General features: G+C 36.0%; 2 protein-coding genes across 2 annotated transcripts in view; both read right to left on the bottom strand.

The window, feature by feature from the left end:
- Nucleotides 1-22878, bottom strand: part of LOC140139194 (uncharacterized) — an 893593-nt gene that overhangs the window by 116671 nt on the left and 754044 nt on the right. Inside the window, exon 17 of the mRNA XM_072160975.1 lies at nucleotides 79-198. Within this exon, the coding sequence (XP_072017076.1) occupies nucleotides 79-198 (120 nt within the window). The remainder of the gene's footprint in view (nucleotides 1-78; nucleotides 199-22878) is intronic.
- LOC140139621 (uncharacterized) lies at nucleotides 4370-15473 on the bottom strand. Its single transcript, XM_072161324.1, has 5 exons — nucleotides 15383-15473; nucleotides 15152-15230; nucleotides 8576-8800; nucleotides 6514-6627; nucleotides 4370-4494 (listed from the first exon to the last, which is right to left on the bottom strand). Exons 2-5 carry the CDS (start codon nucleotides 15219-15221, stop codon nucleotides 4370-4372), a joined length of 534 nt encoding a protein of 177 aa, XP_072017425.1. The 5' UTR covers nucleotides 15222-15230; nucleotides 15383-15473.

Genomic DNA, 22878 nt, shown 5'->3' with positions numbered 1-22878 from the left:
GCGTTGTAGTATATGGGGCAGTTTACTTAAATTACTTGAAAAATTGTATAATGGCGATATCATAAACAATACACCGACCTGTACATAATCCATCTCCGCTGTAACCGGCATTACATGCACACGTGAAGGAACCAACGGTATTAGTGCAAACAGCATTTGCGCCACAGATATCAGTACCTAAAGTACATTCATCAACATCTGGACAACAAATGTATGAAATAAATCATAATTTAATAGGTAAAGCATGTACGTATTTTTACAAAAGTGAAACTGATTCTAGTGCTCCGAAGCATGTTGCAATTAAAACTCAATAACGCTTGAATACATTTAAATTAGTTTTCCTTGTATCAAGTGTAATAGATCAAATTATATATGGTCAATTCCAGCGAAAGCGGGACAAAATTCTCTCTATGTTTACTTTCCACTTTAAAATGCCATTAATAAAGGAAATCACGTTATTGATGGAGCATATCATGTCACGTCCAATGTGCTCTCTTTGTGCATATAGGTCTTTACTAGCAAGTCATACCAGGGGACAAGTTATGATGGCTTAAATGAATTGGCGTTGCCCACGAATTCAAAGATAAAGCATCATATATGTCATTGAATGTCCTTCAATCAAAATGAAATTAGTACCGTTAGAAAGACGTTTGCATGATCTCTCATCATATGTAAAACGGTTGAATTCCACCAAAGTTTGTGGACTCTAGAGGCCATTAAGTCAATTTGGCTAATAATTTTGTTACCCGCGTATCAAAAATAAAATGATCGTTCTGAAAAATGTTAAGTAAATATGCCATAAATGACTATATCATGAAACGAAGTTTTGTTCTATAATTCTGAGGTCCAAGTGATTATTTTATGCAAATACGTTTTACCCATAAAATTCCATAAAATCAAATTTGACGTTACCCACGAATCAACTGTTACCCACGAGTCCAGCAAATATAATTGCCATAACTTAAATTAACATTTAATGACTTTGGACACTGAATTTAGTTTGACAAGCGCTTAAAATTGTAAATCGTAAAAATACGTTCACCGTTTAAAAAAAAATCTACGACGGTTTAAACTTTTGTTACCCACGAATCCCGAATAGATGCTAACCTTGAAAAACAAGGAGATTGTTTATTTTAAGTTTAAATCAGCACATATTCAAGCCATGGGTATGCTATAATTTTTACAGTACTTACAGTTTATGCACCTAAGAAACGCAAACCCCAAACGGCACTATAGTACTTATAGCTTTACCCACGAATTCGGCGTTACCCACGAATCCAAGGATTTACTCGTAAATTATATGTTTCTTATGCATCTTAACATTTTGAAAACATGCGAAATAGGTTCCAAAACAGTCCTGTTTAATAGCGTCCTCTTGAAGGTATACTGAAGCTGTATCATGAAGTTTTGATTGATTATCCTAAATTACCATTTTTGGGTAAATGCAATTGGTTAGAGAAACAGGAATCATTGAAACACAATGGAGGAATAACCGCATTATGGTTTCCAACCTTCTGTAATATTTTCTATTTTGCCGCTTACCAATACATACCTTCAAATATGTGTTACCCACGAACATTTTGGTTACCCACGAATCCCTACTTAAATTATAGTTAACAATGTATTGATAGTGTTTTAGTTCATAGGAACTGTCAAACACGAGTTAATAGAATATTGCTGCATGAAAATATGGAATGATTTTACTAAAATAATAATATAAAACTGTTTGCTCTGTCTATTTGAATTTGGCAACTTCATTATTTATTATTTTTATACCCAAAATGCCATAATGATCCATTCTAAATATTCCATGTAGTCTGTATTTTGATTAAAATTCATTTTAGTGCAATTGCAGCCTGAATTATTCACATACGGAAAAGCATTCTTTATTTGTATTAAAAAAAAAATTATTAGGAATTGCTATTTTCCAGACGCTGTTACCCACGAATCCATCCGAGATCCTCATCCTGCGACGAGATACAAAATCTAACTTTATATTTAAATGAAGCATTTATTCTAATCTTTCGAAATAATACAGTAATGTTAAATGACAGCCACTTTGGAAAGAGTTCGAAGAATTGACACAATCTTAACTGTAAAAAAGTGTACACCTGGTTCTTTCTTAAAATTTGTAATAACCAAAATATTTCTTCTGAGTTACGGTGTAAAATGTGTATTCATCGGTAACTTAAGCTGGCCCGACATCGATCTCATTTTGATATTGAAACACTAATCTATTATCCTATTGTTGAAGTGGATAATAAGCTTCTACCTTAGATGGCTATATAACTTTTAATAGCTCTGGTCTTTGTTTGCTTTTGCTAAATCCTGTTCAAGTGGTGGGTTACCAGGCATTGTATTTTGTATAGGTATGCATAACCAACGCACTGAATGGTCTATTGTTCTATTGTGTCCGATTTGAGCGCTGACATATTGGAAAATGTTGCCAATCAATATTCATGAGAGGGTACATTCAACGTCCAATTTTCGAAATTGGGTGACTTGTGCTTGGCAGGTGTAAAATACATCTGACTGGGCGTTTTAAATACGTAACGCATGAAGGCATTGACATCATCGAATGGCTGCCTATAGTGCTGTTAGTGTTAGGCCTATGTGGGGGGGGGGCTGTGTTTAGTTTCTATAATAATTATTATAAGGCCCAAATTTATTTGTCATTCCTTTCTTTTCCTTTCTCTGTACTTATTATTTCCTTGCTAAAGTATCACTCCCTCTTCTTATCACCCTTCCCTTCTCCATCCCTCTTACTTTTTGTCCCTCTCATTCCTATCATTTTCCTTACCTTTCTATTTATTTACATCTATTTATTTATTTCTCTTCATTTCTTCCTCTTTCTCTCTTCCTCCAGTCCCCCTCTCATTCTTCATGTCCCCCCCTCCACCTCTACCTCCCTCATCCCCTCCCAAGACCTCTCACAGAAGAGCTGCCCCCCTTCAGTACGCCACTGTTTATGACATTCTCCTTCTTAAAATAAAATAAAATGTCAATTTGTGAAACAACTTTTATATAGGCCTATACCGGTATACTTATTATATGTTACATGTATACGTCGCTATTACCATTATACAGTACTATAGACATGCAGACATGGCATTCAATTTATTTAAATGAAGCACCTAAATTCAGTAGGGTGACAACGAACTGTACTTCAGCGGCTAATGTGTGCCTTTTGTGCTTACGGCTACTCAATCACACCCTTGAGTGGTATGACCACAAAAGGTACTTTTCGTTATAGTAGGCGCTTTCACGCGACTTTCGTTTGATCACTTATTGTCAGTAGTCTGCTAGGTAAAGCGTTAATACACTGTCGGGTCAGCTTACCGATTTAATGGCGGAAGCCCTTTGTCCCAAACAAAAGGTATCTTTCGATGAATAGCTTGTCAGATTTCAAATCGGCACAAGTTTACAATGCGTTATATAATCTATTGCCTCTCCATCTTTAATAGCTCCATGTGCATAACCAACAAATAACTATGAGAGAACTTTCTTAAACCTCGTTGACTTGGGGATGATTTGAAATGACCGCCAATTATGAATGTTTGATATTTATTGCCAGCAATGTGGAAAAAGAGACACTTGTAGAAACGAAACAAGCTATAATTTTGTTGAAGGAGCAAAGTTTAACAAATCATAACCCCGCTTCTGGATATCGTTTGAAGTCAAATGATATACCATTTTTAAGTTTATGATGTTTATTTTTTAAACACGAAATAAAACAAAATTGACCGGGGGAGGAATTTACGGCTCATTCGCCGTGAACGGTCACATATAGCCAAGGGCCATACGGCCACTGGGTTTGGAATCGAGCAGCCCTCGTGAATTGTTAAGGGTTCAACAAATATTGGAAATTTTTAAATGCTACACTGGTTTACTGACAGTTTATAAGACTTCAGACCCTTAAAAGCAACGGGTATTATAGATCGATGTCTAAGTCAGTATTGTGTCTGGCTTATTGACTCTGGTGAGCATGGTGAGTGGTGACCAAATTTATTACCCTGTGCTCTGGCAGGATAGCGTATCGGTAGGCCCGCTGTAATGTTATGGCTTTTAGTCTGCCTAAAATCATTGCAGGCATATTAATAATTAATCGAGTCGATGTAGTCATATACCTACTTAATTACGTGCATTTGTTTTTCGATATTTTCCTTTTCTCTCTTTCTCCCTTTTATCTCCACATTTCCTTCTCTTTTTTTCTTCTCATTTCTCCTCGTTTTCTCCTTTGGGTGGGTGGGGTTGTGGAGCGTGCCCGATGGTCCCCCATTTGTCCTTGATGTGGGTGGTCATATGCGAGTACGGCAACATAAAATTTACAAAATACAAAACTGACAAAAGTATAGGTGGACACATTCAATCAATACATACTAATATCACAGTTAAATCCTGCATATCCTGACATACACTGACAAGTGTAGCTATTGACTCCATCCATACATGTACCTCCGTTATAACAAGGGTTACTGGCGCACTCATCCTCGTCTGAAATAAGATAATTAATTTACTTTTTAGTTAAGGGTTATTCTAGAACAGCTTGGCCTAACAGAATGGCCTATTTTCAATTATTGAGATAAGCCAATATCGCCAATACGGCCATTGGTTTTGGCAGTTTTAAATGTTACAATGATCTACTGAATGGTTAAAAGACTTCAGACACCCCAAATAAACAATGAGTACAGGGTGTATCAAAATTATTGGTACCCATCAATACCCAGTTAGTATGTACAAGACATATCGTCGGTCGCAACACATAATGGCGTAGAGTGATTTTCCAAATTTTCCGTTTCACATAGTGACGTATAGGTTTAGAGCTAGATGTTATCCTATAATAGTTATTCCCTGTTAACTATTAACGATACAGTTTAATAGTTTGAACCTTAAACTTCAATTTCAAATGGAATCGGGCCACTGAGAGATAACAGTGCAAGAGTATCGGCTCTGTTACTATTAGCATATCCTTCAAAAACAGTTTGCTCGGAAATGTATTTTGTCCTTCACGTACGCCACTATGTGTTGCGACCGACGATATGTCCTATCAAAATACAGAAAAGCGTCCACCTAATTTGTAGATGTATGTAATAAAATATCATTAAACTATCAATTGTAGTCATTTCAAGAGGATCCAATGTTGAATTAGGTAGAAGCAGCCGTTTCCATTAGACGACCAAACAAATGGGTACCAATGATTTTGATACACCCTATATTATGGATTAATGTTGGAGTCAGTATTGAGACCGGTTTATTGACCAAATGTATGTGCCCTGTGCGCCCGCATGGGATTTTGGACCGAGGGCCCAACATAATATAGGATTGCCTAAAATAATCACAGGTCTGCTAATGATCGGATCGATATAGACGTATCCTACTCAATTACGTGAATTGTTTTCCATATTTTTATCTTCTCTGTTTCTCTCTTTTTATCCAAATATGTTCTTTTCTCTCCTTAATCCTCTTTTTTTTTTTTTTGGTGGTGGGGCGTGCCCGACGCCCCCCCTTTTTTTTTTGTCCGCACCTGGGTCATATGCGATTACTTTAAGACCAACAAAAGGTTTGTCTGAAAGCTCGCGCGCGCATTTGTAAAATCGGGCGATTTGAATAAAAAGAAATGCGGACTTTTTTTTATTTCGGTTTTTTATATATACTATATATATATATATATATATATATATATATATAGTTGAGAGAAATGATGGACAATGATGTTGCAAATACTCGAGTTTGTATCCAACGTTTCGGCCCGGGGCCTTTATCAAGGAATCTACAACAAATGAATTAAAATAAAGTATAAATAAATAATATGAATAAATAATAACGAAAAAAATATAATAAATAAAATTAAACATAGGCATAAAATTAAACAGAGATAACAGGACCGGGGTCCGAGCATTCATGCTCTGTACCACATGGGCCCTATAAGGACCATAAACATGATAAATGAAATTAAACATGTGAGATAATGAAACATTTTGAGAAAAAAGTTGTTACCGAAAGATGAGCAATGACTTACCAAGGTGATGTACTCTGATGACTGTGAATGATAATGACGATCGTTTTTCGTTATTATTTATTCATATCATTTATTTATACTTTATTTTAATTCATTTGTTGTAGATTCCTTGATAAAGGCCCCAGGCCGAAACGTTGGATACAAACTCGAGTATTTGCAACATCATTGTCCATCATTTCTCTCAACTTTATAATTCATTTTGGACTTTTACTATGCTGAGTCGTGTAGCTTACGGAATTCTTACACTATATATATATATAGTATATATATTCCGGTAAAATGTGGCGAAAATTAGATTTTGGTTCTCAAAATACGATAAAAATACCAAGTCGGGAATAAAAAAATGCATTTCGCATTTCATTGCAAGCCACCCGTGAGCTGTGAAATAAACCTTTATTTACTTTTTTTTTTTTTGGCCTAACATAAAAATATTATTTACAATATACAAAATAATACTACAAAACTACATATGAACAATGTCAATCAATACATACCAATATGACAGTTAATTCCTTCATATCCAGCCAGACAATGACATGTGTAGCTATTGACTCCATCCGTACATGTACCTCCGTTATAACACGGGTTACTGGCACACTCATCCTCATCTTAAATAAGATAGTACATTAATTGTTAGTAAAAAGATTGATTTATTCTGGAAATACATGGCCTATTTTCAATGCTTGAGAAAAAGCCAATATTGCCAAGAGCCATACGCCATTGTGTTTGAAATCTACCAACCCTCATGAATTGTTAGAGGAAGGCCCGAATATTATTGCAACAGTTTATAAGACTTCAAACCCCGAATTCGACACCGTGGACAGCTGGCGTGATTTCACGATGGACTTTAAGTGCTGTGAGTAATTATGTTTGTTTGGGGGGTGTTGGCCTCATGATATATTCAGTATTTAAAGGGCAGATCTATTGCAAAAACAAGTTTATCTCCATTCGAAGAGAATAATTATTATATTACAAGTTCACACTCGTTGCAATTTTTATGCGTATTTCTCCTGAAAAAAGAGAATTGTGTGGCTGAAGTTCGGGCTCGTACGTGTTTTTCCCCCGGTTTGAAGCGAAATTAATTGTCTAGAGGATTAGAAGCTGTGCTATTGTTATCTTTACGGTGAGTGAGTCAATTTCCAAACTGACCCACTATACACACACCCTACTACAATGACATTTTGTTTTTTGTAACTTTATTTTTTTCCGAGGTAATTGCAGACTCCGGTCATCCTATACCCAAACCCTAAACCCTGCACCTGGGCCTAACAATAACCCTGATCCTAACCTAGCCCTAACCCTAATCTACCTACCCCTAACACGCATAACCCTAATCCTAATGGACTCATTTGAAATGAATAATGAATCCTATATTCAAAATCATCTTTGCAACACATTGTGTATTTTCTTTGACATTTTCAAAAAACAATTAACCTAATTTTGTCCAGAATTAAAGTACACAGTGTTCTTCATTGGTCTAAAATGCCCCTTCCGGTCGACAGCCTTTTTAATTAATTATGCCCATTAAAAAGGACTGCATTCAAGTTTGTAATCACATTTGTAAGTACTCATGCAACGCAATAGTTTTTCGAGAGTTGGGGCTATACAAATTATTCTTTATATAATTTGCATGTTCCTAGTATAAATAAAATATCGACCTGCGTATCCATATGTGTGTGAGGTGTGGTACACAGCGTCATCATCCTACATCTTCGTGTCAAAAATTGCCGTGATAGTACGGCGAATCCTCTCGTTTTTCAAAAGCTACGCATGGTGATTTTGTCCGAGCGACTCAGGCTCAGCATATCAACTACAGGATATGAGATACCGCAGCGTTTCCATTCATACACGTTTAATGCAATCTGTGCATGCTCAGTATCCCATATGGTGTTGCTTTTACAAGAAAATTTGATTTGTTGTCAGGTAAAACGCAGGATTTGTTTCAAATACATTAACTGGAAATGCAATACACTAATAAGCGGGGATAGCTGTTTGGTGTATTTATATTTATATTTTACTGCATTTTCAGAGTAACAATTTTTAAATCGTGCGTACAAATTGTGATATATTAAATTGTTTGAGAATATTATTTATGAAAAGAACGAAATGAAAGCCCATTCAGCTGTACACTGGCTATAGAATATTAAATCAGAAATCTATAATACAATACAGCAAAGTGAACATCTATAAAACTTTCTTTATCTGCGTCAATAATAGAATATTGATCTAAATGGAATTGAATACATGAGTTTGTACACTCGTCACTGAGCGATCTAGCAATCGGTTTCTAGCCAATCAGATAGGACTTCTTTTCTTGCGTTCGGAAAGACGAGGTCTATTATTAGTGAAATACCAATCGCCCGTCGCTCACCAACGGAGTATTATGACGTGATTCATTTTAGGGAAAGGTATCTATTTAGACGCTGTCGACACTGTGTCGTGGTTGCTCGTCCGATGGAACCCATTTGTCCGCAGCTGAGTGGCCATATGCTGTTACATCGCCAGTTTCTAATCTTTCATTTATGAGCATATCGGTCACCCCATCTATAAACTTACCAGTGCAATTCAAACCAAAATGCTTTTTAAACTTTTTGACAAATGGATTGTCAACGTAAACCGGATCAAACGGCTGTTTTGGCGTGTATGCATTCAAACCGCCAAACTTGACCTTGGTACATAGGCATGGGTCTCTGGGTGTTAGAACCCATCGCCAACGTTTGCCTGCCTTCTCTTGGTGGCCACTTTCACAAACGTATTGGGCTCGGACACGTATCGTACTTTCTGAAATGACAAATAATAAGCATATAGACGAATCCAACGAGCCAAGTAATGGTCAGGATTTGGTCGGCCATGTTTGGGTCCCCGCAGCACCAAACTGGTGTTGTGACTGCCCAATCGGGTGGATTTAAAGCCGCTTAAAATTCGATGTTAGATTCTTTTGTGCTGTAAACTGTCATCATTCTTTTGCCTACGTGTAACACGGGTGATAGAATGCAGTTTAAAATACCCTTCAAGGCCGCATCATTGCACATTTTAGGTGAGATGGAGCCGACGGGACCCAAATATGGCTGCCATTGAGGTGTAGAAATGCGTGAAATTGGATTCGTCTACAAAATTGTCTAGGGGATTAGAGGCTGTGCTATTGTTATGTTTACGGTGAGTGGTGGATTTCCAAACTGACGTACCAAAGCTTAACCCACAACTTGGTAGGAGGCCTGGTAACCAAATCTTTCAAAGACCCCTCTGCAATATTTTTTCATCACATTTACCCCCCTTTTCGTGCACAATCATGGACAAAATTTGCCCCAAAATAACCCCTTTTACACTTTAAAGCTGTATGCTGTAGCTAAATACTACGACATTTGTAAGAACATTGAGCTTTCTGTAACGGCAGGAGAATATAAAAATCACGATGCAAGGACGGACTTGCCCCGTGCTGGGGCAAGTCTGCCCCTATGGTGGGGTAAATTCACCTTGATAAAAAGAAAAGATTATAATATTGAATAACAATGCAATTAAACGTTTAGTAATATGGGTATATTGGGGCACCCATTCTCTTCCAAGGAGAATATTTACATTATTAGAGGGGCCTAATGTAAGCTAATAAATGTAGGGGTCCAAAATGAGCAAAACCTTTATTTACAACTTCGGCAATTATGGTTTTACGGCATAAACAGTGGCATGAGTAATACTGATATCACTTAACTTTAAAGAAATGCGTGCATGTAGTTTCACCCTGTTTAAATGTATTATTATCAATATTTTACATAATACGCCGATGGGGCGAATCCACCCAGGAGTCCCCCTGGGGAAAAACAGGGCGAACTTGCCCCTTCACGTATAAGGTGGACTTGCCCCAACGGTACTTTTATAACTTTACCTCATGGTATGCCTACTTAACACAAAAAGTCGATCTTTAAATTGCATAACATGTTGGGCAAAACGTTCACCTTCCAAATAAATATAAGAACGAAAACCGTCTCTGCAATGTCATGAGATTATTACAAAGCTACTTATTCTTAAAAAAGTCAACTTCCTTGACTCGGAAACGTTTTTTGACGACTATTTCTGCGTCGGACTGTATTTTTATTAGGTACTTAGCTATCTATGACGTGTCCCCGCTAATTACATCATCATTGTACTTTTCCAGCAGTCACGTGATCAGAAACACGGAGTGGGCGGACTTACCCCGGTCTCCCTACTATTTCTTTTTTGCACGGATTGGAGATTTCATTCTTTTGTTGCCATGACGGCATATTAATATCAGTTCGTTACGCTTATTGGTTTTGTCATCCTTAAGACTGATTATGTCTAGCTTTTCCATATGCCTTAAACCACGCTTCATGGTGTTAGATTACTTAAAGATTTCCCAGTAGATGGAATAAGTTTGTTTGTTTTTCTTCTTCTTTTTAGACCCCATATGTATATCAACTTCATCAACGGTTTTATTGCTTCGAATGATGAATTCCAATTTAATTTAAATTTTAATTACTTGAAAATAATTAAAATATTTGTAGTTGTTATGCCAACAGCCTATAGTCTTAGGTTTTTTGAGAAGGACAAGCTACATACTTGTACATCAAAACCTCCTTTTCTATATACAGCTATAACGCTGGACTACCGATTCTTTAGAAATGCATTGTCGCGCTAAAAGTCGATCGATACATGTTAAAATCAGCGCAATTCAGATATACACCTTTTTGCTACGAAATTAATTTTCTCGGTCAAATATAAAGCAATATTTTTTTTTCTTCAGTAATGTCAGTTAAAAACATTGTGCTTGGATATACATTTTTTTTTAAATCCTGGTGTTAAAATTAGGTATGAAATTGTGTTGTTTAGTGTAAGATTTATGAATTTTATAGGCCTTACATCCATCCACGAGCTTTTTTTTCCGAATTCATTTTTTAGCGTTTCAAACTAATATAATTCGCTACGGAAAGATATTTCCCACCTCTGTAAAGCACATCGTGTGGGTCTATCTATTATTGTTTTGTCAGAATGTCCGTTTTAATTTCACCTTTTTCACGTCATGCTCCTAAAATCTCAAATTCAGTACTTTATCTCGAAAGCAAGCAGCATAAATAGTCGATAATTCCATTGATCTAATCCAGGTCTCTTCTGCATTGAAAGCAGGATTACTCGACGGGCGATTTTGTAGCCCAAATCTCCCATTTGGGTGCTTTGGTAAATTAAAGTGAATTTTGGATATTTGCTTCCTTGATCATGGTGATAGCCTGCAATGGCAAATATGGTTTCCATGATTATGTCGACCATTTTGTCTGTTTGTTTGTTTACCTAGGTTTAGTCCGTATTAAGAGACGCACTGTTTGTACTGTCCAAACCTAGAAAAATGAGTGTGTTATTATAGGGATTTTATTTTTCTGTCCTCCTATCTCCAGGTGAATTTTGTATGACCCCCCCATCGCGGGTTGGCATTTTCATTACACCCTTCAGGCTTGTGTTCGGGTTTGTTTTTAATTTGACATGTAGGCCTATTTGTCATAATAGGGCTATACTTTTTAAATGTATAGCTATAACATGCTATATAAATATTATTATACCGGTATGTAATATTATGTAGGCCCTATAGGCCTATCGGGCGTGGGGTGGGTGAAGAGGTGTGTGAGGTGGGTAGTAGGGGGTGTATATAGGGAAACTTTGGGGTGGTACTCAACACATTTTAAATATGACTTTCAATGCAAGGCTCATTGTTGCCACAAATGTGGGTTTTTTTTCCCTTAGGTTATTTAATAGGTTTTTTTTATAAACTTCCATGTTTAACCTTGTATTGTTATTCCAAAAGCAGTTTCAAACTAACACAAACAAAAGGCACCATACCCAGTCACCTTCATGACAATTGAAACACTAGGTCAAGTATTAACATCCAAGTTATTCTGTTTTAGGCAAGCACTTTTAATTAATTGCTTGAACAGGTTTAAGTTAACAATGATAATGAATGGTTCTTATAAGGCACAATATCTTCCGATGAGGAACTCAAAGCACGTAAAGCACGAAATTGACAAACAAACATAAAAACCATCAATTTACAAAATTGGTTTTGAGCTGGCGTTTAAATACGGTAACGAAAGTCTGGGGATGTTAATACGAAGGTTATTTGGACCCGGGTATTTGGAAGTGTGTTCCAAACAGTTTATAAAATATACAGCGTAGTAGGGCCTATTTATGTTTTGTAAATGAAAGTTTTGTTTAAAATATTGCCCAATTGCATGTAAGATTGTTGATTTTTTTTACCAAATGCTGGGCAAAGTTGTTTTGAGGAGAAGCAAATTTCAACACATTGGTCCGCTAGGCCTGGGAATTTATTTGCTATATTGAAGTTCTAGCAACACTGTAGCCAGGCCGGTCTTCATATCACTGCATATGGCACCCGGGGATATCGATTTACATTGCCTTGGATTTCACGCGTTGATTTTGAAAAATTTCCAGCCGGCAGTGAAAAAGGTGGAATCAAAACGGAAATTCTGACAAAACTATGATATATCGCTCACGGTGATGTGCGTTAGAAAGTTGGGAAAAATCCTTCGTTAGCCAACTATATTACTTTGAAAAGCTAAAAGGTTGATAAAAAAAAGGCTCGCGGGCAGAGTTGAAGCCTATCAAAATCGAAAATCTTACACTAAATGAATGAATTTCACGCCTAAGTTTAACACTAAGATTTGAAAAAAAAAATACAGTATCAAGCATTACAGTTTTTCCTGACATTTACTGAAAAAATGAAAATTATTGCTTTTCATTTGGCCGAGAAAAAATTTTTACACTGAAAAGGTGTAACTCAAAATTTTGTTCATTTGAATACCAAATTCGATCGTTTGTATTGCCTCATTAAATGACTGAGTGAGCCTTGCAGAACAATAAGAATCGGTAGTCCTGCGTTGAGACTGCATAGGAATGTTCTAAAACCGACTTTATTCCTTAGTCGTAAACCATAAGCGATTAATTTATTCATCAAAGATCGATTCTTTTCTAAGCATTTCTTTCTTTCTTTAGAATTCTTTCCTAAGCAGTATATATATATACGACCCAACGATTTGGTCACATACACTCCTCAAAAGAATTAAAGGATCAGCATTTTTGAAAACATTGGATATGATGATAATATTATTGATAATTGTGCTTGATCCCTAAGTTGTAAACAAAATTCACTCAATACAAATATCCGCTATCACCCACATCATGAGGGGAGGGGAAAATGGAGGCTAAAATTTCAATTTTGAAGCCATTTTTCAAACGTCACCGCGGTCAAGGTCAAGTCACATATTGACGTTGTTAATGATTAATGTTGTTAATGATTTATGTACACTTTACAAAAGTGTTGTTGTTTCAGCCCTCTTTAAAACAATCACAGAAGCTACAAAAGTATATCTGTGATATTTTACTTCTTCTACACACTGGCTATGATATGATCAATGCAGTTTTTGCCAAAGCTCACTATCAGTTGCAAGATGCTGTTAGCTACCAAATCGCAATAGTCTAAAATAGTTGCTAACCTTAAAAAGAAAACAGTACTTTTATCATTTTATAACTTTATAACACAAGAAGGACGAGCGCGACATGAATGAAATGAATTATAGAGGTAATTCGAGTGGCCATTGCAAAAAACATTTTATTTTTACTTGTTCCAAAGAACGCATTCGACATACCAGAACGCCTGTGTCTACCTCGATAACTTTAAACTAATTAGTAGAGCCATTTATTGTTTTGACTGACGAATTCCAATTAATTATTTTCAAGAGCGGTTGTTATGCCAACGGGCTTTTAGCCTTAGGTTTTTTGAGAAAGACGAGCTATATGTACTTGTAGTTTTGATTGTAGTTTTGCTTCTATGAAATAATCAGTAGTAATTTAACTAAAAGTGCATTGTACTTCTTAATAGTAATTGGCTATATTATAAACGTACCAAGACCAACAAGCTTGACCAAATCCACATGCCATTGAAAAAGATAGGAACTCTTTAGATGAATATCATCAAATTTAAGTATTAATTGAATAGCAAAAGTAGTACAGATGGAGGGATTCCGAATATGTTATCAAAACAACATTTCAAAATATTTGCCGACGAAAACGTTCACAATATAACCACAAAGTCGAATAAAAAAAAACAATTTTGCTACACGCCCAATATTGTGTTGTTGCATTCAAATGTTATGTACAGGAAGCCAATCCGCTATGTGGAGAAGGCCACTTCAAGATATACTGTCTACAAGCTGTTATGGCACCGCGGAGGTTATCTATACGTATTAATAAATATAGTCGAAGCATAACTGGTAACACATTGATCATATAAGACATGGGTCAAGGAAACTAATAATAATATAAATGTATATCGTTCTATGCAGTTCGTATGTTAAAGGGGGATTTCGTGATCCTAGCATCCTCTTTTTATGACATTTTTCAGTATATATCCACTAAAACAGCTTATTTTTTAAAAAAATCAGTTGATTCCGATATTGCGTTTGCTAGTTATGCGTGATTATGTGTATTACGCTGCTCCACAGGCCACTGTTGTAACTCGTTCTGGTATATGTGACCGTTCACGGCGAATGAGCCGTAAATTCACCCCCCGGTCAATTTTGTTTTATTTCATGTTTAACAAATATACATCATAAGCTTTAAAATGGTATATCATTTGACTTCAAACGATACCCAAAAGCGGGGTTATAGTTTGTTAAACTTTGCTCCTTCAACGACATTGAATACGACATTCGTACACATTTTACGCTGTAACTCAGAATACAATTTAGGGAATTTACGGCTCATTCGTGCTGTACGGTCACATATCAGAACGAAATTCAAATTTGAAGACTCTTGCTAACCGAATTAATCTGCAAACAATTTTTGGTACATAAGCATTATGTAGCCAGAGGTTTCCAGTAGTATAGATAAAAATCTCAACTTTAAAAAAAAGTGGGGGATGAGACTGTGGATCACGAAATGTCCTTTTAAGTCTAATAATATAATTTAACATTTTAGTGGTTGTTTATAATGTTTGGTTGTTATTGTATGGGTGGATGGTTGCAAGGAGCGTATTGGTGCGTGAAAATGCGGGTCGCGTTTGTTTTGGATGGGTGGATGTTTTCGAGGGCGTTTATACGGTGTAGATCTACTTACCTGGCAGTATACACAGAAGCTGTAGCATCAGTACCAAGTTGTACTGGTTCACCACGTGTGACATCCACATGATTTAGGGCTGAAATATTAAATGTATTTATTTTTATAATGAAATGGAACAAGATTTACGATATCAACAATAATGGTATTACAATGCCGTCAACAACAACAAAACACATCAGCAACATCAACTACAATGAGCACTATGTGTATAATGGCTAACGTACTTACAATTTCTTTTAAGCTATTCCGCGTAAATTGGTTAGAATCCTTCCTCCAAAATTCAGACATATAAGAGATTTCCAAGTGTTTAGTGTTACTCTACACCAGGCACAACAAAAAATCGTCAGTTATAATCATCGTTGCTGTTCAACAACCTGATAGTTTTGGATTCTTCCGAAATATTAATGTTGTTAAGTAGACTTTGCTTTCTCATTTGACACCCTGTTCGTGAATATCAAACAAGAATTAAGCAAGATATGTGCCTCCAAACCCTCAAACCCCCAAATCAAAAGTTGCCATTTCAACAATTTTCAATGGGAACGCATCGTTGTCATGATTGTATTGCACACAAGCACCGCGGGCCAATCAATAAACATGATAAAGCACACAATGTAACAGGCGCAATTGAATCGTTGAAATTGCAACTTTTAATTTTGGGGTTTGAGAGTTCGGAGGGTCATATCGTGGTCAATTATTGCTCGATTTTAACGAACAGGGTGTCAAATGAGAAAGCAAAGTCCAATTAGCAAAATGTATATTTCAGAATAATCCAATAGTATCAGGTTGTTGAACAGCAAGGATGACTATATATAACTGACGAGTTTCTTTTTGTGCCTGGTGTATATTGTTACTAAGCACAACTAAAATGACGTTTTTGACAAGATGATCCGTTGCTAACAACGCTTACGCATGCGTAAAGCACATTACCAGAATCAGCACCAGAACCAATTTATATTGGACACCTGGTTATAAACACCTGGTATAAATATACATGAGAAAAGGCGAGTTAAGCAAGAATTAAGCATATTTCAAATACGTCAAAATCCCGGGGGAGGCACTCCCTATCTGAAATGGCAGGGATGTGCCTCGGCCATGTTAAAAGTAGGGGGCATTCAGGTCAAATGTACAATTACAAAAATATGGGGTCATTCAGTACACAACCTGAATAAAAATGGGGTCATTCGGTATGAAACTTTGACAAAAGGATGGTCATTGGGGCAGCAAAAAGTAAAATGGGAGTCATTGAGTACAGGATTGCCAAAAGAGTATCATTAAGTACACATAAATAAGTGCCAAACTGCGTAAAAACAACTTGGCCACCTTGGAAATGTGAAAAATCTCATTATTTCTGGAGGAGAACACAAATACCATCTAAATTTGGGAATTAAAAGGGGGGTCATTGGGTATAGCAGGAAATAGAAAAGGGGGTCATTGAGTACGTGAATTTTTTTAAAGGGGGTCATTGGGTAATATGTAGGACGTACCATAACACAAAAAAGGGGGTCATTGGGTACAAGCCGGTTTGAAAAAGGGGGTCTATCCCGAGGCACATGATGCATATCTGTCATGGAAGTGCCCCCCCCCCCCGGGGTCAAAATGCAAGCAAGCGCGTTGAGTCTATCATGATTTGCTAGCCTGTTTTGAATAATGCTACCAAAGATTATATCGCTTTACATCCGGCTGCTTCATCACACTCGTGTAGGATAAAATCATCAAAATGACCACCTCTCCATGTCAAAATGTTTTGTCGCACTCAATGTGATGGGCATTCCCACCCCATGGTCCATTAAATTCTTCACGATTTAATCTAAATTTACAAAGATTTCGTATTCTTGTGCACAATAGCCAAACACTTGTATAAGGGTAGAACTGGCTCTGTCGCTCTGATCAACATCGATTCGAATAGGCCGTGGAGCGCGCATGCAGCTATATAATTTCACCCCTTTCACGAGGTCCACGGCCTCCGTTTCATCTTCTTTTTGGACACCCGCACACTTTAAAGGAATGATTACACCAACAATTATCCCCGAAATGACTTCAATTAGGTCTTTATTACCCAGTTTCCAATTCTGCATCGCGCGACGCAATAGCGCTTTGCGTCCATTCAAGAAGGTGTCGACAAAATTGGAGCCCCCCCCCCTTCCCAAATTCATAGATCAGACTCTAATTAATCTTGTTCAAGACGGCCTCTGTATACTCACGTGTATAAACTATGGCCAGCTAATCCCCTGAGCCCCCAGACGCGGCCCAGTCGCTTTATACGGCCAACGAAATCAACTAATTGTCTGCACTGATCATTTATATTTTGCACAACTGCTTATCTTGATGATTTTACCTACCGTCTTGTACAACATATTTAGCTCATTAATTTATGTATACAAATTAATTTATGTATTCAAATTAATTTATGTATGCAATGCTGTTCTATTGATGATTAGACCGCCCATTTGCTGTCAATCATGCGGTTGATAAGGTTGTTGTTTTTCCAATACGAAACAGCTAGCTGTGCTGCAAATTTTGCACCATGTGCGCGAGTGCTTACGTTTGTGGTTAAAAAAAATGACAAACAACTTCGGTACATGATTGGATGGCTAAAGTCATGGATATTTAGTGACGTCTGATTATTTTCTATTTTGGTAAGCTATATACATAAATAGCTAGGCCTTTAAAATTTTATTTTGCATCGGATGTTTCCAGTTGAAAAGACAAAAATGATGTTTATGATAGCAACCATTTCATCAATAACATTTTGAGTCATTTTATCCATAAAACGATACAGGATGATAAGGATAATGAAATGAGTGCAATGCATTAGTCATGATAATCGCACTTGCCGTGGAGTTTAGCATTTAGCTCGAGAGCCGATAGGCTCGCAAGCTAAATGCAATAACTCAATGGCAATTATCTTGACGAATGCATTTGCACGAGTACATTATGCGTCATATACGTTGAGTGTATTACATCAATAGGCAATATTAATTGATGCATTCATTATATTAGTTTGAATATTTAATAGGGAAAATATCTTAAATTTGAAAAACACCGTCAGGCCACTGACCAGGTAGCATTTAACTGGTCAAGAAAATCAACCACTGTATGAACCAGTTTACCTGGAAACGATCGATTTTGACGTCCCACTAGTACGACGGCGAATGGAGATGATAATACTTCTAGTGCCCGTTTCTATTCATCGTTATGTATTCTTCTCCCGTGCATTATATTCGCAAACTACCCTTCATAGCCTAAATTATTATATAAACATGCACGCTAAACAATGCATTATCTGAAACCCGCACGCTAAACAATAAATTTTAGATAATACGTGCACACTCAAATACTAGAAATACTACATGTACTTTCACATAACTAATAACTTGTCTGTTCGATATATATACCATCAAAAATTACGAATATACATTCTGTGGTGTTAAAATAATAATAGGTTACAGGTTATGGTATTTTCTCACGCGCACGATGTAAGTCATAGGTTACAAACTGAAACTATCATTGCCATAAATTATGATTAATTTAGACCTAATATGCTGTAGAACTATTATAGTTACATTTAGGCCTAACATATAACTTTTAAAGTCATAAATAATTCAATAATACAAATCACATGGCAATATTTTTTTTTTAAATCCACCACAAAAAGTAAAATAAAATAATTCATACCAATACCAGTAGGTACAATCCTTAGTGCAAACAAAGCCTAACAGTAGCGTCATCCCGTTTACCATACAGTATCTCTAGATAGAGGGCGCAGTATATGTTAATTTTTTTTTTTTTTTAATCGGACTATTAGAACCTGTTTACCAATTCGGACTAAAGAACACGGTATCCGTTTCGGACTATAGAATCGTTTTGCAATTTGGGACTATAGAACCTTTTATTAAAAATCGGAATATAGAGCCTATTTCCATATTCGGACTATAGAACCCGTTTTTTTTTTTTTTTTTGAAATATAGAGCCTATTTTCATATTCGGACTAGAGAACCGTTTTTAAAATTCGGATTAAAGGACCTCTTTGTAATATGCGGATTAGACCTTTGTTTAAAATTCAGACTATAGAACCTTCGAAATAAAGAACCCGGACTATAGAGCTTCCACCCGTGAGTAAACTCTGCTCAATATGATTTTTTCTCTCACCCGGGGTGGGGGGGGCAAGATTGACTGAATTTTGACGTCGTCATTGGTTTTACACGTAAACACAAAAATGTCTCAAATTATTCCAAAACTGTACGCTACGCATGTTATTAAGTACTATTTTATCAGTCTAAATCCGTTAAGGTTAGACAGTGAACCTCATTGTAAGTACTGTTTTTTGAATGAATCACGGTTAGCGTGGTGTAATGGTAAATTTTTCGCCTGCCACGCATAGGGTCCCGAGATCAAGTCCCACTCACTTCCGGCTGCAATTTTTTTTTTCACATTCATTTTGACTCCAAAAATATTTATTTTTATGTAAAAATGTATACATTCACTGAGAAATATATTTTGTGCATTTTTTTTTATGTAACGGGGCCAGTAGAGCTAAAAACACAACTCGGCACGGGGCGTCCAATGTCCAGGCAGTGTTGCCGTCATATTGTCTGTTTTGTTTACGATATTGGCTGTTGCCACATGAATAATGTCGTCCACCATCGTCTGCTCTCACCGAAAGACCCTTACTTTGAATGTCTCAGTCATACGCCTTTGTTAATTTCATATTCAAACGCCCCCGGCTCGACCATATTTCTATTTTCTGATTTAAAATCCAATGAGGGCGTACTATATATTAATCACCTCGGTTTTTAGAGGGGGAAGGGGCCAAGACTAAATGTTGACGTCGTCTTGGGTTTAATTACCACATAAACACAAAACTATTCCAAAAGTGTATTTATGTTGATAATCAAAATGTTACTAGTCTAAATCCATTGGGATGTGATAGTACACCCAACTGTAAAGTACAGGGTGTCTCAATAAAAATAGACCTTGTGGATTTGAGGACATAGCATAAAATACCAGCAGTACAATTAAAATTTCCTTAAAGATTCAAAAAACATGAAGTGTCTGCTATAACATGGTGGAAACATTATTAAAATCCGTTCACGCGTCACTGAGATAATTGAGAAACTGCAAATAGACCCTTTTTTGGACCTTTCTAATGGGCAATACACATTAACAATAATGTGCTGCTTTAGAAAGAAAGAAATACAAAACGTAAACTCCCGGTAATGCTGGGTAGTGTAGTGTCATTATTGTAATTATATTGTATTGGCTATTTAGTAAAAAAAATCACATAACAGCCAACCGCTGTGTTGCATGACATTTACATTAAAAATAGCTTGATGAACGAAATTTATATTAAATTTAAAACACTCCAACTTTAAAAACATAAATATTGCTATGAACACAATAAAAATTACTAAGTTGATTTTAGGAGGTTTGTGAAAAAGGTTCAAATCTGTTGGTCCTACATCTAAAACATCCAAATTGTGGTGGTCTTCTGAGGGTCATGATGCGATACTCACTTTTGAGAACCATGATAAAAACCTTAGAGACGTGCTTGCTTTCTGCACAACTAATTTCTTGCAAATGTTTTGTCTCCTCTCAGACAAAGTCCGAATTTGGAGGCTACCTTTTAATTGTTTTGATTTCTTATACTTCCTATTTATCGATGAGGAAAAAGTGAGAATTCTTTAATAACTTTGGACACATTTTTCATTTGTTATGTGTTTTATTATTTGACGAGGAATCAGGTGAGGATGTTTTTCATCAATTCGCGAATGTTTCATTTGTTATGTTTCCTAAAACTGAGGATACAAACCAAAGACACGAGTAAATCACATGAAGAAGCAGATAAAATACCCCGTATGAATTTAAATTTAATATTGAATATAACATAATAATAAAATCTCGCGAGTAAACTCTGCTCAATTGTTTTTCTCTCACCGAAAGAAAGCCCTTTACTTTTAATGTCTCAGCCATTGGCCTTTGTTAATTTCATATCGAAACGCCCCCGGCTCGACCAGATTTCTATTTTCTGGTTTAAAATCTAATGAGGGCGTATACTAATCACTTCGGTTTTTACAGGGAGAAGCGGTCAAGATTGACTAAATGTTGACGTCGTCATTGGTTTATTTACCACGTAAACACAAAACTATTCCAAAAGTGTACTTATTAATATGTTACTAGTCTAAATCCATTGAGGTGAGATAGTACACCCAACTGTAAAGTACAGGGTGTCTCAATAAAAATAGACCCTGTGGATTTGAGGACATACCATAAAATACCAGCAGTAAAATTAAAATGTTCTTAACTTGAGATACAAAAACCATGAAGTGTCTGCTATAACATGGTGGAAACATTATTAAAATCCGTTCACGCGTCACTGAGATAATTGAGAAACTGCAAATAGACCCTTTTTTTGGACCTTTCCAATGGGCAATACACATTAACAATAATGTGCTGATTTGTAGTTTAGAATCGAACACATACACAATGTAAACTCCAGGTATTGCTGGGTAGATGATAGCTTGTCTGATCAGAAATTATGCTTCTGGGGTTATTGATATTATTTTTCAAATTATGTTTATTTCACCATCAATACTATCACCTGGACCATTTCATCGTGTACATGTAGTATCATTATTGTAATTATATTGTATAGGCTATTTAGTAAAAAAAATCACATAACAGCCAACCGCTGTGTTGCATAACATTTACATTAAAAATAGCTTGATGAACGAAATTTATATTAAATTTAAAACACTCCAACTTTAAAAACATAAATATTGCTATGGAGGATTTGTGAAAAAGGTTCAAATCTGTTGGTCATACATCTAAAAAATCCAAAATTTTGGTGGTCTTCTGAGGGTCATGTGGGACTGATGCGATACTCACTTGGTGAGAACCATGATAAAAGCCTCAGAGACGTGCTTGCTTTCTGCTAATTTCTTGCAAATATTTTGTCTCCTCTCAGACAAAGTCCGAATTTGGAGGGTACCTTTTAATTGTTTTGATTTCTTATATATACTTCCTATTTATTGATGAGGAAAAAGTGAGAATTCTTTAATAACTTTGGACACATTTTTCATTTGTTATGTGTTTTATTATTTGAAGAAGAATCAGGTGAGGAAGTTTTTCATCAATTCGCAAATGTTTCATTTGTTATGTGTCCTAAAACTGAGGATACAAACCAAAGACACGAGTAAATCACATGAAGAAGCAGATAAAATACCTCGCATGAATTTAAATTTAATATTGAATATAACATAATGATAAAACCTCGCGAGTAAACTCTGCTCAATTTTTTTTTCTCTCACCGAAAGAAAGCCCTTTACTTTTAATGTCTCAGCCATTGGCCTTTGTTAATTTCATATCGAAATTTGGAGGGTACCTTTTAATTGTTTTGATTTCTTATACTTCCTATTTATCGATGAGGAAAAAGTGAGAATTCTTGAATAACTTTGGACACATTTTTCATTTGTTATGTGTTTTATTATTTAACGAGGAATCAGGTGAGGATGTTTTTCATCAATTCGCAAATGTTTCATTTGTTATGTTTCCTAAAACTGAGGATACAAACCAAAGACACGAGTAAATCACATGAAGAAGCAGATAAAATACCTCGCATGAATTTAAATTTAATATTGAATATAACATAATAATAAAACCTCGCGAGTAAACTCTGCTCATTTTTTTTTCTCTCACCGAAAGAAAGCCCTTTACTTTTAATGTCT

Source organism: Amphiura filiformis, chromosome 18 (genome assembly GCF_039555335.1).
Source record: "Amphiura filiformis chromosome 18, Afil_fr2py, whole genome shotgun sequence".
In the NCBI taxonomy this organism is placed as follows: domain Eukaryota; kingdom Metazoa; phylum Echinodermata; class Ophiuroidea; order Amphilepidida; family Amphiuridae; genus Amphiura; species Amphiura filiformis.
The sequence above is the reverse complement of the archived record's forward strand: the minus strand, read 5'-3'. Positions and strand labels throughout refer to the sequence as shown.